Source organism: Phocoena phocoena, chromosome 16, assembly GCF_963924675.1.
Source record: "Phocoena phocoena chromosome 16, mPhoPho1.1, whole genome shotgun sequence".
NCBI classification, from domain to species: domain Eukaryota; kingdom Metazoa; phylum Chordata; class Mammalia; order Artiodactyla; family Phocoenidae; genus Phocoena; species Phocoena phocoena.
The window spans coordinates 11,637,706-11,655,467 of NC_089234.1; the positions used below are offsets into that span (position 1 = coordinate 11,637,706).

General features: G+C 53.3%; 1 protein-coding gene across 1 annotated transcript in view; it reads right to left on the minus strand.

The window, feature by feature from the left end:
• GRK5 (G protein-coupled receptor kinase 5) overlaps positions 1-17,762 on the minus strand; it is a 222,176-nt gene that overhangs the window by 42,352 nt on the left and 162,062 nt on the right. The window contains exon 4 of the mRNA XM_065893716.1: positions 8,759-8,836. Coding sequence (XP_065749788.1) covers positions 8,759-8,836 — 78 coding nt within the window. The remainder of the gene's footprint in view (positions 1-8,758; positions 8,837-17,762) is intronic.

Below are 17,762 nucleotides of genomic sequence, written 5' to 3' on the forward strand. Positions count from 1 at the left end.
TTCCAGGTAATTCCTGATAACAAAGTTTCCTTTTGAAACTCATTTATTTCAAGTTAAAAGATGAGTTGATTTAAAGAAAAATGAGCCCATTTGAGCACCACTGTTATCATCCCCATACTCAGATGGGGAAACTGAGGCTCCAAACATGCCCCACTGGAAAGTGGCAGAACTGGGTTCCATGTGCCCCTGAAGACAAAGATTGAAGCCTCTGACTGCCCCAGAGGCCGAGGAGCTGTCCCCTTTCGAGAAACCAGCTGTTTGGTTTAGCTCAGATCCTATGCTACTGCCTGGGTGGGGTAGGGGGAGGTGCCAGTGAAGTGAGGCTGTGACCGGGGGCCAGAGAAAGAGGAACTTGGAATAATTATTATTTCCTTTCATTCAAGCTCCTTACTTTTTGAAAAGTAGATGTTTTCCGGAGAGCCAAACAAGCACTAGGAATAGATTTCTTTTGTGCAGTAACTCAGGTTGATGGGTAGTTTCCCCCTTAACAAGAACAAACTTCCCTGCCCTAGCCTACCATTGTTTTCAGAAACAAAGAGGCCCGCATCTCTGGAGGGCCCAGAGAACGCCATCCTGCCAGTGGACCTCCCACAAGAAATGCCCTCCAAGAGCTGCCTGCTCTGGGGCATTCCCAGGATCCCACAGAGGATGCCAGGTGGGTTCATGTCAGAAGCCTGTCCCAACCCACCCGCCCACCTCATTGTCGGAAGAAGCCCACGCAGGCCCTTTCAACAGGACCCTCTGCCAGGTCTGAGCTTCGCCTGGCATCCACTGATACTTCCTAGCAAAACCACATTGAAACTGGGTGCCACCTGCCAGGCCTTAGTGATTGGAGTGGAGACCTGGCAGAGCTGCTGATGGGCACAATGAAAATGAACAGAGCAAGATGTCCTACAAAGCACACTGCCGAAGCAGGACACTAAGAAGCTCCTTTAAAGCCCCGCCTCCGCTATTCTAAGCCAGCCTCTTCCCTTCCCAAACCTCGGGTGCCTGATCTGTAAAACAGACGCACTAATACCCATCTTGGGGAGTTGCTAGGAAGATCCAAGAGCAGGTCGTTGCAGTGCTAGACCCGGCGGACAACAGCCTAAAGAATGTGGTCATGTCAACCAGGAGAAGGCGTGGAATATTGGTGAAGGACCAGACCTGGCCTTGCCCTTTACAACAGGCGATGGGGCTTTGGTTTTGCAGAGGAAGAGAGATTTATGGGCCTAACGTGTCTAACAGGCCTATTTATGGGCCTAACAAAAATGAGTCCGAATGTCATCAAAATGAAAAATCTTTGTGTTTCAAAGGACACCATCAAGAAAGTAAAAAGACAACCCACAGACTGAGAGAAAGTATCTGCAAATCACATATCTGATAAAGGACTTGTACCTAGAACATAAAAAGAACGCTTAGGGGCTTCCCTGGTGGTGCAGTGGATAAGAATCTGCCTGCCAATGCAGGGGACACGGGTTCGATCCCTGGTCCGGGAAGATCCCACATGACTCAGAGCAACTAAGCCCGTGCACCACAACTACTGAGCCCGCGAGCCACAACTATGGAAGCCCCTGCGCCTAGAGCCCGTGCTCTGTAACAAGAGAAGCCTCTGCAATGAGAAGCCCACACCGCAATGAAGAGTAAGCCCCCGCGCAGCAACGAAGACCCAACACAGCCAAAAAAAAAAAAAAAAGAACCCTTAGGATTCAACATTAATAAGAAAAATGACCCAATTTAAAAATGGGCAAAGGATTTGAATAGACTTTTCTCCAAAGACGATATACAAATGGCCAATAAGCATATGAAAAGGTGCTCAACATCACTAGTCATTAGGGAAATGCAAATCAAAACCACAATGAGATACCACTTCACACCCACTAGGATGAAAAAAGGAGGGAATATGCCAAGCGTTGGAGAGGATGTGGAGAGATTGGAACCTTCATACACTGCTGGTGGGAATGTCAAATAGTGCTGCCACTTTGAAAACAGCCTGGCCATTCCTCAACTGATTAAATATCAAGTTACCATGTGACCCAGCAATTCCACTCCTAAGAATATACCCAAGAGAAATTTAAAAATATGCCCATGCAAAAACTTGTGCATGCATGTTCATAGCAGCATTATTCATAATAGCCCCAAAGCAGAAACATCCAAGTGTCTATCAATTGATGAGAAGATAAATAAAATGTGGTTTATCCATTAAAATGGAATATTATCCAGCCATAAAAAGGAATGAAATACTGATACCTGCTACAACATGGAGGAACCTTGAAAACATGCTAAGTGAAAGAAGTCAGTCACAAAAGTCCACATACTGTATGATTCTACTTATATGAAATGCCCAGAACTGGCAAACCCATAGAGACAGAAAGTAGATTAGCGGTTGCCTGGGGTGGGAAGAAAAGGAAATAGGGAGTGATGATGAGTACGGGGTCGGGTCTCTACTCAGGGAGATAAAATGTCCTGGAATCAGAGAGTGGTGACAGTTGTGCAATTCTGTGACTATTTTAAAAACCACTGAACTGTGGACTTTAAAAGAGTAAATTTTATGATACGTGAATTATATCTCCATAAGCTAATATTTTATTTTATTTTTTTAAACTTTTTTGTTGTTGTTGTTGTTGACTGCATTGGGTCTTAGTTGCGGTGTGCGGGCTCTTCGTTGCAGTGCTTGTGCTTCTCTCTAGCTGCAGCGCGCGGGCTTAGTTGCCCCGCGGCATGTGGGATCTTAGCTCCCCGACCAGGGACCGAACTGGCGTGCCCTGCATTGCAAGATGGATTCTCAACCACTGGACCACCAGGGAAGTCCCCATGAGCTGGTATTTTAAAAATGATGTCTGTAGTGATGAATGATATATAATACTGTTTTCAGGATCATCCATTATTATTATTTATTATTATAATTAGGAATATTTCCTGGTCCATCTCCAGCTCAGAGCAATCCTGCACCTGAATACCTGCCACCTGTATCACCTCTGATCTGTAGGTACCTGGAAAGTGAGCTGCCCAGATCTCTACAGAGCCCAGCACACATGTCTGATTCGACCAGCTTCTGGGCAGCTTCTCTGAGCTGTCTCACCAGCACTAGAAATTAGCCTGCCAAACAGACAATGTTTTCAGCTTGGGGGTTGAGGAAACGTAGGCAGGGAGCAATTTTCCATATGCTCCCCTGAATCCCCCAGGCTTCCTTGCTGGTCAGTGGACAGAGAGAAAGTGATGTGTCACATCGGGACCAAGGCAGTTAAAGCTCATGTCCGTCTTTCACTCCTCTCTTCCCCTTTGGTGGTGGAGACACCAAAGCAGCCAGGACCCCTGATCTTCATCCAGAAGAGACCCAGGCAGAGCACGCAGGAGAAAGAAAGAAATTTCTGGTGTGTGAAGCCCCTGAGATTTGGGGTTTGTTTGTTGTGGCAGCTAGCATTAATCATCCTGACCAATGCATTACTGTTGGCCAGTCTCTCTGGCCAGCCCTCTGAGGCTGAGGACCCTGTGGACCCCTCCTTGGCCTCGCACAACGCCACAGCTGGAGTTCATGTCTGAATGATTTCCTCATTCAACGGCCTGAATATGAAAACACAGACTAGGAAGAGGGAAAGTCAGATGAGAGCCCCTGCTTAGGGAGAGTCTTATTCGTACCAGCTCCTGGGCTCTGTCCTGCTGGTATTTATGACCCTCGCCCACTGGACAGAGGGGCAGCCTGAGGTTCCGGGAGGTTAAGTAACTTTCCAAAGGCCACTCAGCTAAAACAGGCCAAGCCTGGCTTCCAACCCGAGTCTACCAGGTCCTAAAACTCACGTCCTCACAGCACTCCACAGCCTTCGTGTCACATCTCAACAGCTTTCAGCCCATCCCAAAGCCCACCCTGGGCTGCTGTCCTCTAACTGCCCCCAGAGCAAGGCTGGCTGTGTACGGGCAACTGATGCAGGATTCTGGGCAGTGTCCAAAGAGTGGGCTTGACCTCTGAGATGGATGCCTTCAAGCCAGGCTTTGGAGAGCATCATCGCACAGGGAGCGAGAATCTGGCTCCGGGCATGAGCTTTGACTTTGAGCGGGGATTTTCAGCCAGACTCTCAGCAAACACTCTCTGTCAGACACTGGGGGACACAGGCCAGCCAAGTGTCAGCTCGCCAGAAAGAGACTTGAGGTGGGAGAGGGAAGGGGCCCATAGAGGGAAGCTTCCCAGGGCCCCTCATTGTCTCATTCAAACCAACGCACAATGAATGAGAGCCATGTGTCCAACACTGTGCACGGGGCAGGGGACACAGAGAACAGATGCCATCATATCTGCCCAGTGAGCTACTAGCCTGGCCACCTATAGCAATGGCTCTCATCCTGGGTACCGTGCCTTTCCTGGGGGTACCTGCACCCGCTCAGTGACTTGAGATGGAAACCAGAGAGTCACTTGGGATTCCTCTTGTTCCCTTTCCTCATGCCCCACACCTGCCACCACCACCCCCGCCGAGAGCTATTTCCCAAGGCCCTTGTGTCTTCCCCCCCTACCCCGTCCCCCCCCTCCTGCCCCAGCTGCGGCAGCAGCTCCCGGAATGGCCTCCTGCCTCCAGCCCTCCCCTCCCCTTTCTCCTCTGCATTGGGGGAGAGACCATCGTAAACTGCAAATGGCATTCAGAGCCCTAGGGGCTCCCCACTGCCCTTAGGATGGTGTCAGACTCCCCACCATGGTTTTCCAGGTCCTGCCACCCAGAGGGCCCCTGTAACACTGACCTCTCCCCCGCACACACACCCTTTCCCACCTCTGCACCAAGGCCTCTCACCCTCAGCGCTCCCGACATTTGGGGCCACATAACTCTTTGTGGGGGGGCCGTCCTTGCATCGCAGCATGTCAGCTGTACCCCTGCCCATGTGCGTTAGATGCCAGTAGCACATACCCCCAGTTGTGTCCACCAAAATGATCTCCAGACACAGCCAAATGTCCCCGGGGCGGGGCGCGGGGGAGGGCAAAATGTCCCCAGGTGAGAGCCCCTGCTCTAGACCTTTGCACATGAAAGGCCCTTCTCCTTTCCTTTCACTCGCACCTGGCTTCCCCTCAGCATCACACTGAAATTCGATTCAGCTGCATCCACTCCCAGACGGCTCCCTGGCTCCCCCAGGCCGGTCTAGGACAGCCTCCGCAGACCTTCCCACCCTCACACTTCCCTGTGCACCGTCAGCCACTGCTCCCATCACGCTGCATTCCACCGATCTGTTGACGTGCTGTCACCCTCTTTGGAAGGTGGGCTCTTCAGGAGCCACCTTCTCCAGGGCGTGGAAGCACTGACCCCACGGACCTGCAGAGGCACAACAGGGCGGCGAGCTGGACCACCCAGGTGGGAGCGATGGCTTCTGACCAGCGGCAGAAGAGGCGGGGTGGGGTGTGGGGGGCAGAAAGACGGTGGGGGGGTGGCAGCTCCTTCCGGGTGCGGGGCCTTGCAGGGAACAGATGGACAAGGGTGACGAGATGGGGACATCAAGATGAGGCTGGGAGGTGGCGTGGCTGGAGCCCAGCGTGGGGCCTTTGGGAGAGGAAACTGGAGGCCAGGTCGTGAAGACCGCTGCATGTGTTCTGCAGCCCAAGATGTATTCAGCAGGATGTGAAATTGAAAAAAAAAAAGTTTGGGAAATGCTTTATTAGCAGTTAAACAGGTTTCTTTACTGAGGGACTTCTCAGAGCCTTTAATATGCTCACAGGCTGGGTGAATCTTTACAAGGGAGAGACCTGGCGAGCAGTGCTGCCCACAGGTAATTGTCCACAGAGGTGTTTTTTTTCCCAGAGCCTCTCGAACGGTCAGTGTTCCACATTCTACCCTCTGGAAAATGCCGCCTGGAGCCGAGACACATGAGCTGCACCTTGAGGAGTGGGTACAAGGTGAGGACTACGTGGGTTTGGGGACAGGGGTCCTGGGGGTCGTTCGAAGGCCTCAGAGCCAGTGCTGGGGCCTCAGCCACGTGGCTCCTCTCCCAGCGCTCGCTCCCAGCCCCCGGGGTATCTGCAGCGCTGAGAAGTAACACAGGCTCCTGGAAGAGTGACTGCAGGAAGGACTAGGAAGGCAGCGCAACACTTATTATTGGAAAACAGTCAACCCACGGGACCGCTTCGAACACCTTCCCCAGGCCCCTGGCCCATAACATATGCTGTGCTTTAAATTTTTTTAATTGAGGAGTACTTAAGGAAAAAATGCTGGCAAGCTCTGAGGCACCTGTGAAACGGTCTGAGCTGCCGGGGAGGGTGGGCCCCTGCCCTCCAGGAGATAGAGGCAGCGCTGAGCAGGGGTAGGGAGGGGCCCCGACTGGGGTCTGTGAGAAGAGGCTTCTGGTCAAGGTCGGCCGGCGGGGGGAGAGGGAAATGGCCCCTGCAGCAGCCCTTGGATAGGCCAAGCGAGGCAGCAAGGCCAGGCAAAGGCACAACCTCATCCTCACCACGGATCCTGGCCAGGCCAGCAGATGCGCGGGGGCGGGCGGTGGACACAGTGCAGAACAGGGGCAAAGCCAGAGGCTCTGGGATCACCGCGACCTGGGCTCAACTCCCAGCTGTTGCCTGGGACAGTGGCAGCACCTCCTGAGGCTCCGTGTCCGCGCAAGACGGAGCCAACAGAATCACATCACACAGTGACAGCAAGACTAGGTGAGACTGTGCCTGCACACACTGGGTCCTCAGTACATGTTAGCTGCCACCGTTGGAGGGGGAACCCCAGCAGGTGGGCAGCCCGAAAGGGGGGCGCAGATGGAGAACCGGACGGACAAAGCTGAGCCACTGCAGAAACCACCTTGGCTGAGGGCAGCAAGAGTCTATCAGCTGCGCGGCCGTAGCAGGTCACTCCCTGCTCTGGGCCCTGGCAGCCGCCTGTAAACAGGGCTGTCTATCCACCTCTCATCTCATGAAGGCCAGAACCGTCACAGATAGTGTCTAGTTGGTGTCTGGCTTGCTTTAGGTGCTCAGCACTGAGCTGTTCTCTTCCCCCGGGGGTGTTTACGCCCCTCAGGCCTGTTATGCCCGGAGTGGACTCCCCGTGTCAAGTGGTGGCCAGGAGACCGAAAACATCCCTGCAGCCTCTCAACAGGTCAGCGGCTGCGACTGCGGGCAAAGGGGGACCCTGCTCAGACACGTCTCCTCCTTGACCATTTTCAACCTAAAGACTTTCAGGCCCGTACCTGGAATTTCAAAGCGAGGCCACGCAGCCTGGTGGCCCTGCAGATGGAGAGGGCAGCCAGGTGTGCCCAGGGCCACGCCTTGTGCAAAGCGAGCCAGCCCTGTCCAGCGTCTGGAGGAGTTTATGAACATGAATCCACTCGCTTCTGAAAAGTGCAAAGGCCCTGGGGTTGCCTGCCATTCCATTAAGGGGTGTGTATGATTACGACGGCAGCAGAAGCAGAAAAGGGAAGCAACTGGGGGTGGTGTCTCGGCAGGAGCAGGGGAAAGGGACACGGAGACGCCTGTGGGGTGAGGCTGGGCTGGCCGCCAGCAGGCGATGTAGGCGAGCACACCTGCTCCGGAGCAAGGCTCAGTGTGGCATGGGCGGTCCTCGTCACGCACTCAGGCCCCTGGGACCTCCCTAACATCCCAGGGGGCAGCGAGCGTGTGAGGTGGGAGCAGAGCTGCCAAGGACCTGTGACCCCTGCTGAGAACGACAAGGTGACTCAAGGGACTTCCGTGCTGTGTGAATAAAATATATAAGACTGTGCAGAGGGGCTTCCCTGGCGGCGCAGTGGTTGAGAATCCGCCTGCCGATGCAGGGGACACGGGTTCGAGCCCTGGTCTGGGAAGATCCCACATGCCGCGGAGCAACTACGCCCGTGAGCCACAACTACTGAGCCTGCGCGTCTGGAGCCCGTGCTCCGCAACAAGAGAGGCCGCGACAGTGAGAGGCCCGCGTACCGCGATGAAGAGTGGCCCCCGCTCGCCACAACTAGAGAAAGACCTCGCACAGAAACGAAGAACCAACACGGCCAAAAATAAATTTTTTCTTTTAAATGAAGCTAATTAAAATGAAGCTTTAAAAAACAAAACAACAACAAAAAAACTGTGCAGAAACCATCCATATGTACAGGGAGAAGAGGAGGCCTGGCTGTAAACTCGGAAGGAGCTACTGTGGGTTTAATCCCCTCGTGTCACCCTGGATGCCTTCAGCAGCCCACCTGCTGCTTGAGGAGCTGGTGTGTGTGAGCTGGACTCCTTGTGTCCACAGTCCCGCCTCTGACCCCTGAGTGGAACTCAAGCTGAGGAGCCGCAGCATCCATGTTTAACTGCATCCAGCGCCCGTGCCCCCATGAGTGCACACAGGCCACGGGGGTGACCCCAGTCCTGAGGCCCTCGAGCGTCCTCCAGAACACTTCAGAATACGCTGCATCCTGCTGTGTGTTCAGCTGATTTTGCCTCTGGCGGCGCAGCTTCAGCCAGCCCCTTTCCTTCCCATCAGTCCCGGCCCCTTCCCGTCACGCTGACCTCTCAGAGCCACCCCTGCTGTGCCCTTTCTTCTGGGCACTCTGATCCCTGCCTCAGCCGAGCCTCCACCTGTCCTGCCACAAAAGCCTGGGTGTGAACAGTGGGAAGTATGAGGGCCCCTGGAGGGGACTGGGCCCCCGAGAAGCAGGCCTCCTCACCCCAGGCCTGGGGTGGCCTGGACCGCTGCCTTGGCCTGGCCAGGCTTGGGTGCCTCTGGAGGAGGATGAGAATTCTGGATCTGGAGACCAATGGCACCACCGGCTGGGCACTCCTCACATGGCCTGGCACAAACCTGGGGGCCCATATTCCTCCTGCTTTGGGGTTTGGGCAGCCTCTTACCTTTGGGGTGAGGTACTTGGTCATAATTTCCTTCCCTTTTTCTCCCAGTTTTTCATCCGGAGTAACTTCATATTCTGCCTAAAACAGAAGAAGGAAAAGAACAATAATAGATTTGTTCACGACCTTCTCATAGTTGTAGAACCTTAGAGGCCCCTGGAGAAGACACCCTGAAGGTCACGTGATCAGTCCCCTCCTTCTACAGGGCAGGGACTGAGGCCCAGAGAGGGGAGGAGCCCTGACGTCCAGTCCAGCCCACGCTGCTCCACCGTGGACACATGCTCAGAACTGGGGCGGCACATAAGAATCACGGGGGAGCCAACGAGGGTGCTCGGGCCCCGCCCCATGCCCATGGAGTCAGACCCTCTGGCGACTCCCTGGCCGGGCACCCAGGCAGCTGGGGTTGAGAACCACCGGCTTACGAAAATCAAAGGAAGCTGCTGGAAAGTAACTGGAGCCACCAACCTGGAAGATCCTCGAGAGGGGCTGCCTGAGGTCACACACCTTACAAGCCGTGTGACCTTGGACTGTTTCCTCAACCTCTATTAAGTGCAGATGGAAAAAGCACCTACGTGCAGGGTGACTGTGCAGAGAGAACGTGACAGAGACGGGCACATGATAAATACTCATTGTAATGACTACACCTTGCAAGAGAAGACAATAATATGCATTCCGTAGCTTTTACAGCTTTTCAGTTTACAAAGGGAACATACAGAGATATTTCAAGTGCTCTTATATGAACCTAAAAAGAGCCCAGGTAGTGACACCGGAGGGCAGGGGCTGCTGTCATACCCCTTCATCTGCAAACAAAGAGCAGAAGGTTCAGCAGAGTCGCCCAGGGTCACTGGGAGGTGGGCGGGGGCGGGGGGCAGGGGCGGGGGGCTGCAGCGAGGCGGCAGGGCTGGGACTTGGACCTCCAAGCCCAGACCTCTTTCTCAACAACACCAAGGAATTTAGGACCCCGATGGCTGGCCAAGCCAGTGGGACCCGAGCTCTGAAGAAAGAAGTGAGGCCTCAAAAGACAAACTGTGTTATCTTCCTTGACCCGAGAGAGGCTCCTTCGCTGGCATCTGACCCACTTGCTAAGTGGGTAAAAGGCCTCCTCGAGTTAAGGAAGAGCTTGGGTGAGTTTACCTTTCTCATTTAAACAAGGGAACTAATTGCAAATTGTTTACAACCATTTCAAAATCCACCACCCAAGGACTTGTCAGCCTCCGTCCAAAAGTACAGCTATTTCAAAAGAGACAGGAAATGACATCAGCACAGAGGGACTGAAACTCCTTCCCCAGCCACCTCGCTGTGAAGTCAGACCCCAACCTCCGCCCCCCACCCCCTGGCCTGGTTCAAAGCAACCTCTCAATCCAGTGTCTAGGGTCCAATTTCTCCCCAGGCCAGCCCGGAAGACCCTCCCGGGCTGGAGCTGCAACTCTAAAGGGGCTGAGGGTTCTAGAGTACAACTGCCCCCCTATTTTCCAGTGGGGAGAAGAGAAACTCCCAGTGTCCAGCCACCCTGAAAACCCCTCCTGGTGGTCTGGCGCTATGGGAATTTACCCAGACTGCTTTGCAGGGCCCAGGCCACAGGCAAATGCCCGACTACATTTTGGGGGTAACTCAATCCCATGCAGAACCCTGGATTTGCACTGTCCCAAAACACATCTGTGAAGGAGGCTCTATTTAACCAAATGGAGGCCTAAGGCTCACTAATCAGCCTCAATAACCAGCTGAAAATATTATTGCTCTGGGTACTAAAACCCACGTTAAAAAAATAACATCCCTTTCAGGTCAGCTCCCTCCCAGCAGAGGCCCGGCTGGGCAGCTGGGCGCCACAGTTCCACAGGGCGGCAGCCGGGAGCACGCGGGGACAGGCATCCCCGGCCCGGCATCAAAAGGCCTTTCTTTGAGAGTCCATGTCAGGTCGCCACCACTTGAAGAGCATTTGTGTTGGGAGGCAGAAAACCAACTGAAGGCTTCCAGCTGGGCTTTCCACACCGATTAAGTCACCTGGAGTGACAGGCCAAGTCTCCACGGTGACCCCCGAGAGGGGCTCATGGGGGACCCGTCCTGAGAGGCCACCTACAGAGAAAAAGCACCATGGCAGCTCGGCTGGGCAGAGCTCAGGCCAATCACACAACCAGAGGCGGGGGACCACCCGGGAACCCGCTGCTACGGGAACACCCTTGCCCAGGTAGTCGGCCAAAGCTGCTGAAATCAGCTTCAACCAGAAAACATAGACAGCAAATAAGAGGCTGGGCTGGGCCAGCAGCCTAGAATTTTACTATTAGAGTGGGCTCTGGAAGCGGCAGCCCGACAATGACTTCAACGAACAGAGAGGTGAACCACATGCCAGGATGCCCCCGTGACCTCCATCCGTGAGAATTCCCTCCAACCAGGGAGGGCGGTGGGCTTGTCCCCTCCTCCCAACAGAGGGGACACACACTGTCCTCCCTGCCGTGTTGTGCATCTGAAACCTTCTCCTGCCCAGAGCTCAACCCTAACAGCCAGAGCGCCAAAGAGCTCCTGTGCCAGTCCACGCGGAGGGTATTTCTCTTCCCCAGATACATCCATGGTGCCAACGGAGGCAGGCATTTAATGAGCCTTCTCTTTGCACGGTGATTTATGCCAAACACAGGAATGGCCTTTGGGGAGGAGATGCTGTAACACAAAGAGCAGAATACTACATTGAGTTTAAGGCGAAAAGAATTATTTACGTATCTGTACTTGCCAAAGAGTATAAACATCTGTGTACATCCTAGTTTATAAACCTAATATTTCATTCTCTCTCTTGGCTGGCTCTAATTGCATCATCCATCTCAGAAAATGCTCATAAAAATATGTCCTCTATTAAAACACATCTCCCTCAGATGAGTTTTTAAAAACATGAAGACTGCAAACCGGTACAAGGGGCCCTGCCACGTTTTCACAGAAGCCGGCACTGCTTTACAGAGCAGAGTCTGAGCTGAATTCCTCTCGGCCTCTGACCAACTTGAGATGTCACCTCCTCGTCCCGGGAGCCCTTCTCCTGCCCTGGCAGGAAGATGAAATCAGAGAGGCTGAGGTCTCGCCACCTCCGGCTTCTGTAATTACCGATGTGGTCAGCTTTTCCAGAGTCCTCGCGGCAGGGACAAGTGACACGCCCGGCTGGCAGGGCTGCTCCCCATGGCTCTTTCCGGAGAAACACCCGGCTCCTCCCACCTTGGCCTCAGCGTCTTGCTGGTGCCCAACCATGGGGGTGGGGGTCTCCCTTTGCCCCTCTGGAGTCACTCCCCACCCTGCGGGCTCCCTCGCCGCCTGGGCACCCGGGTTCCTGGACCCCCTTCTGAAGACCCAGCTCCTGCAGCTGCCTTCTCCCACTCCTTCCTGTATCGGCCCTTCCCCTGTCCCTGCAGGTGTGTACATCAGCCAGTACTGCTTTCCCTGCTCTGCCCAGCACTCTGTCAACCGTCCTCATTAAACTCTAGTTCATTCACACATGAGCGAGCCATCCATCTCCGGCCAGGCCCCTCACTGATGCCTGAACAATCCTTCAGATGGCTGGCATCGCCTGCCCCCTCCCAGCCCCCTCCAGCGAGAATGAAGAAGCACTGCAGATGGGGGTGTCCCCCCGGGGCCCCAGCATCAGATGGACCTGGTCAGTTCCACAGCCTGTGCCCACCTGGGCAGACAGTGTTCTCTGGTCTCTGGCCGCCATGTGAGGAGCCCTCGGGCCTGGGTCAGGAAGGGATTCCATGGCCCAGGTTTCAATGGGATGGGCCCAGAAAAAGAAGGGAGGAAGGAGAGGACCCTTGGCCACGCGGGGTACAGACAGAATGGTAGGAGTGACCCCAAGGTGGCGGCACCACGGCCACCAGCTTGAGAGACATATCTTGGCAGAGGCAAACTCAGAAAAGAAGTTAGGAGGAAAGGGCGCTGACCCTCTCTCGGGACAGGGGTCGGGGGGAGGTGACACATTTACCAGCCGCTGTCAGAGATCACAGAGGGGCTGTGTGCTCACCTGCTGTGTGCCCATCATTCAGAGAGCCTCCGCCCGGAGTGGCTCTGTGCCACCCCTGCACCGCCCAGCTGGTCCTCTTCCTGCAGCCCCTGGAGTTATTTCTCTGTCCTTACTCCCTCCTGCGCTCATAAGGCCACCGTGCAAAGGTCTTTGGCTCTCCCTGTTATTCTTTCAATTCTAAGTGAAAAGAATCCCAACCTAGCCTAATTCAGGCAAAACCGTAATCTCTGGGCTCCTGGAATCCAAGGATGGGTTGAACAACCAAATTGTGGGGAAAATGGAAATGCAGCCTGGCCCAGAGCACCAGGAACCAGGGACATGAGCACTTCTGGAACCCACTCTCACTGGGGTATGTGTGTGTGTGTGTCTGTGTGTGTGTGTCTGTGTGTCTGTGTGTGTTGGCCTCATTCTCCCTCAGTGCTGCCTGGCTTGCTCCAGTGGTACGAAACCTAGCAGCCAGGTTTTTTTTATTCTAAGCCTCCTCTACCAGAGAATGACTTCCCCTCAAATCTATAAACCCCAGAGAAAGGACTCATTGATCTGCACTGGCTCACAGACTCATCCCTGCTCCAATCAGCTGTGGTTTTCAGGCGACAGCATTAAGAACATGGCAGCTTCTACGAGAGCCATGTTGTCTGGGAGTACAGGTGGGACACCCAGGAGACTGGACCATCCCACAGATGTCCAGTATATGAACCTACTTTTTTACAAGTGGTACTTTTCAAGATGACCCTGCTCCCAGGCTTTACCAACTGCTCTGAGGGTCTTTATGTCCACCTGAAGAATGATTACCACCCTCCACCCTCCCTCTTTTGGGAGATCACAGCAGTGATAGAAAGACAAAAATAAATACTGGGTATGGTTCAAAAATAAGAGAAGCAGAATATTTAGTTCCACTGGTGAGGCATTTCAATTCATTTTACAACAAAATTCCAGGATAACCGGACATGTCTGAAACCAGGTGATAGCCCACTAATTTCACATGCCATAGTTCTGGGCTAGAGTGACTTTTAGCATTTCCTGATATGAGACTCCATTTGTAGTCCATTTGTAGTCATATTCGTAGTCATATTCGTAGTTGCCAGTCTCCAAAATGAACACTTTAATAATCCTCACATCCTGATATTCATGTTCTTGAGAAGGCTCTTTCCATACTGAATAGAGGGCTAACCCACGTAACCACTACAGTATCAGGGATATGGCAGTATGGAACCTCTGAGACCAGGTTATAAAAGACACTGCAGCTTCTACCATGCTCTCTTGGATCACGTGCTCTGGGGAAAGCCAGCCATGTTGTGAGGACACTCAAGCAGTCCATGGAGAGGCTCACATGGAAGACAGCTGAGGCCTCCAGCCAACATCCAGCACCAACCTGCCAGCCATGTGTGCAAGCCTGGAAACAGATCAAGCTTTCAGATGACTGCAGCCCCAGCCGGTATCTTGAGGTAACCTTTAGAGAGACCATAAGCCAGTAGCACCTCAGTTAACCACTTCCAAATCCTTGACCCATAGAAACTATGAGATGATAAATGTTTATTGTTGCTTCAAGCTGTTAAGTTTTAGGTAATTTCTTACCCATTAATAGATAATGAATACTTGACAGGTGTCTGAACTTATAGCTAGTATCTCTTTAGTTCATTAAAAAATGCTCTTTCTTTTTCAATCTTGCATTTAATCAGAAAGCAAGCTCCATGAGGGCAGGAACTTACTTCTCCTGCTCACTCTGTAGCTTCCAACTGCTAGAACAGAGTGTGACACATTGGAGACATCTCATAAATGTCTGTTGAGTAAATCTGGTTGAGTATCTGCCAAACCTCCCCTAATCCCAAAGAGAAGAGACCTGAAAACTTTAAGTTGCACCCATGCTTGGGGACGGGAGGGTTTCAAATGAGCTGAGATGCCATCAAGGCTCCCAGAAAACAATTTAGAGAAGAAGTACATCAGTCTTTAAGAGGTCCATGGCCAGACCCTATTGGCCTGTGGAGGTTGACATGAGCCTGGAAGCCCTTCCAATCCCCTGACCTGCTAGGCAAATCTTCTTGGCCCTCCAGAAGCCAAATCTACTCAAGGCCTTGACTTGGGTCACTGACTCCATTTCCCTGGAAGGGAGGGCAATGGGGGAGTCCTTCTCAGGCTCCCAGAAGCTGCTCGACAACCAAGACTAAGGGCCGAATTGCCCCTGCAGTCTGATGAACGATGCACAAACAGTTCTGCTGCCCCCAAATCACCCAGGCCCCATTTTAAAACAGCCGATGTCTTCTGCTTGACTCGAGGAACTCCGTCTTTAGGACTGTGCAGGGGAGCAGCCTTTCCTGGGGGCTACGTCAGAGCCGATGAAGACGGGTTAGTTTTTAAAAACTCCACTTGGTAGAAATTCAGCACAGAGGTGGGAACGGTGTTTATGGCTGTGACTGAGCCAGGGGCACTGGAGCGGCATGCAACACCAAGGATGCCGCCACCTCCTCCCTCCTCAGAGTTCCAGTCAGCGTGGAAGAAAAAAGGTATTTCAGACGAGCATTGCGCCAGCCCTGGAAAACTCAGTAAAGTCTTCATGCGTAAAAGAGGTGTTCCAAAGCCTGTTCATTTGACACGTCAGGATGGGCAATGAAAGGCCTTGCTAACTCCCAGAGATGCAGACAAAAACGCGAGGGGATGCGGTGAGCCTCTCGTGAGGGGCGGCGGCGTTAAGGCATATGTAAGGAGCATTTGACGCGTCGACACAGGGAGCCAGACTCACATTTCCTTTCCAAAAGAGAGATCTTGGTACAGGCCCAGCAAAAGAGAACGTCTGCAGGACCAGAATGAAAATAGGCATCCACTGGATTTTTTTTCCTTCTTCTTTTCAAACTGACTATAAACGTCTAATAAGACACGTGGCTGGAAAATTCCACTGGCTCCTGGGTTTAGCCTTGCCCTGCCCTGCCTCATCGACTCTCCAGACAGGTCCCAAAGCTGCCGATGCCTCATCTTTTCCAAACGGGGAGGAGCCTTTGTCCAGGGCTCAGACTTTGATCCTCAGCCCCTCCATCCACGTCCACCTCCTTGGTGAGCTCATCCAGCCCGTGGCTCTAAGTACCAGCTACATGCTGACAACTCCCAATCTGCTATTTCCAGCCCAGACCACTCTCACAAACTCCGGATTCTGACACCCACCTCCGCATGGACATCTCCACTGGGCCATCTGGTAGACGGCGGAAGCTGAGTGTGCCCCAGGTGAAGAGCCTGACCTCCCCACAAACAAACCTCCCACAGCCCTACTCTCATTCCATCCTTCCACTGGTTCAGGTCAACACTTTGAAGTCATCACCAACTCTTCTCTCTCACCCCCAGGGCATCAGAAAATACTGTGAGCTCTGGTTCAAAACATGCCCCCCAATCCTACCACTTGTCACCACGGCTGGCTGCTTCCACCCTGGCTTGAGCAACTACCCGCTCTCACCCATCAGAGCTCCCCACTCTGACCCTTGCCTCCCCATAGCCTTTTCCCAACACAGGAGCCAGAGGGATCCTTTAAAAACCTAAATCAGACCATGGCATTGCTCTGCTCAAAACCCTCCAGTGGCTCCCCTGCTTCACTCAAAGTCAGAGTTCTCTAATGGCACAAGGTCTTGGATGGTTGTCACCTCTCCTAGACCCCTCTGCCCTGGCTCCCTCCACTCCAGCCACGGACACCAGGTCCCAGTGAGTCCTGAGCATTGATCACCTGTCAGGTTCAGTGCTGTGAGGATTCAGAGATGATGAGCTATGTCTGTGCCACCCAGAGACTTCCAGTTAGTGGAGGAGAAAGGCACACAAATAGAGCCCTACTGGCTACATTCATCAGGTGTCTGTGACATGCCGGACACTGCCCTGAGTGGCGTGAACTCATTCAATCTCTCCTCAACACGTCCACCACCATCAGGTACAGCTACGGCCCCACTTACAGATGAGATATGGGGCACAGAGGGGTCAAGCACCTGCCCACGGTCTCCCTGGCAGCTGAGGTGGCGCCAGCATTGCCTCAAGGTCTGTCTCAGGGGCCTGCACCCCCCCCCCCCACGATGCGCCATTCTGCCAGCACCGGGCAGTAATGAGGCTCAGGTGTGTGAGGCTCAGGTGTGTGTCGAGGCCCAGAGCAGAGGGCACGTGGGGAGAGAGGGCGGATGGGTAAGGCTTCTGAGAGCAGAGTGCAGGGGGATGAGCTGGCACTCACCAGGCAGAGGGGGCCCGGGAGGCATTTTGAGTAGTGAGAGGGAGGGAGTCAGGGCTGAGAGGCTTTAACCAGCCTGGCCAGTCAAAGCCTGGGTGGGCAGGGGCCTGCTGGTGGAAGGTCTAGGAGCTTGGACTTTGCTCAGGGTGTCAGTGTTTCCCAGCTCTGGACATACACACAGTACAGTCCTGAGAGATGTGAAAACTGCCAGTGTCTGCTACAAACAGTGGCCAATCCAGTGGGAGGTAATGAACACCCCTAGTGCCAAACTGTAGTCTCTAAGTACCATTGCCCAGTAAAAGGAACCAGGGCTTCTTGGAGAAATGACAAACTCTAGGTGGAGGGCAGGAAACAAACAAGATGAGCCCGGAACACTGCATCACACCAGACAGCAAGGAGGCTGCCAATGACCACTGGGGTCCTCTCAAGGGCCCAAAAGCCAACCTGAAGGGCTCCACAGACCAACAATGAAACCATGGAGCACCAATGCATCAAAAGGCCCCATGTTTATCATTGGAGGATGCTAGTGAACCAATTTGGTACTTCGAAAACATAAACATGGGGAAAGAATCAAGCAATTCCTATATGAACTTTACCATCGGGTAACCAAACAGTAATTGAAAGGAAGTGTTTCCCAGTTAGCAAATGAAGAAGGAATGACAGAACGTCGCCATGTCACAACCCCTAATTAATCAATAGATTTGGGTATTGAATATCAATGGCTGCTGCCATCTCAAAAAGACAGACACCAAATATTATAAGTCCCCTAGCAGGGACTTCCCTGGTGGCACAGTGGTTAAGAATCTATCTTCCAATGCAGGGGACAC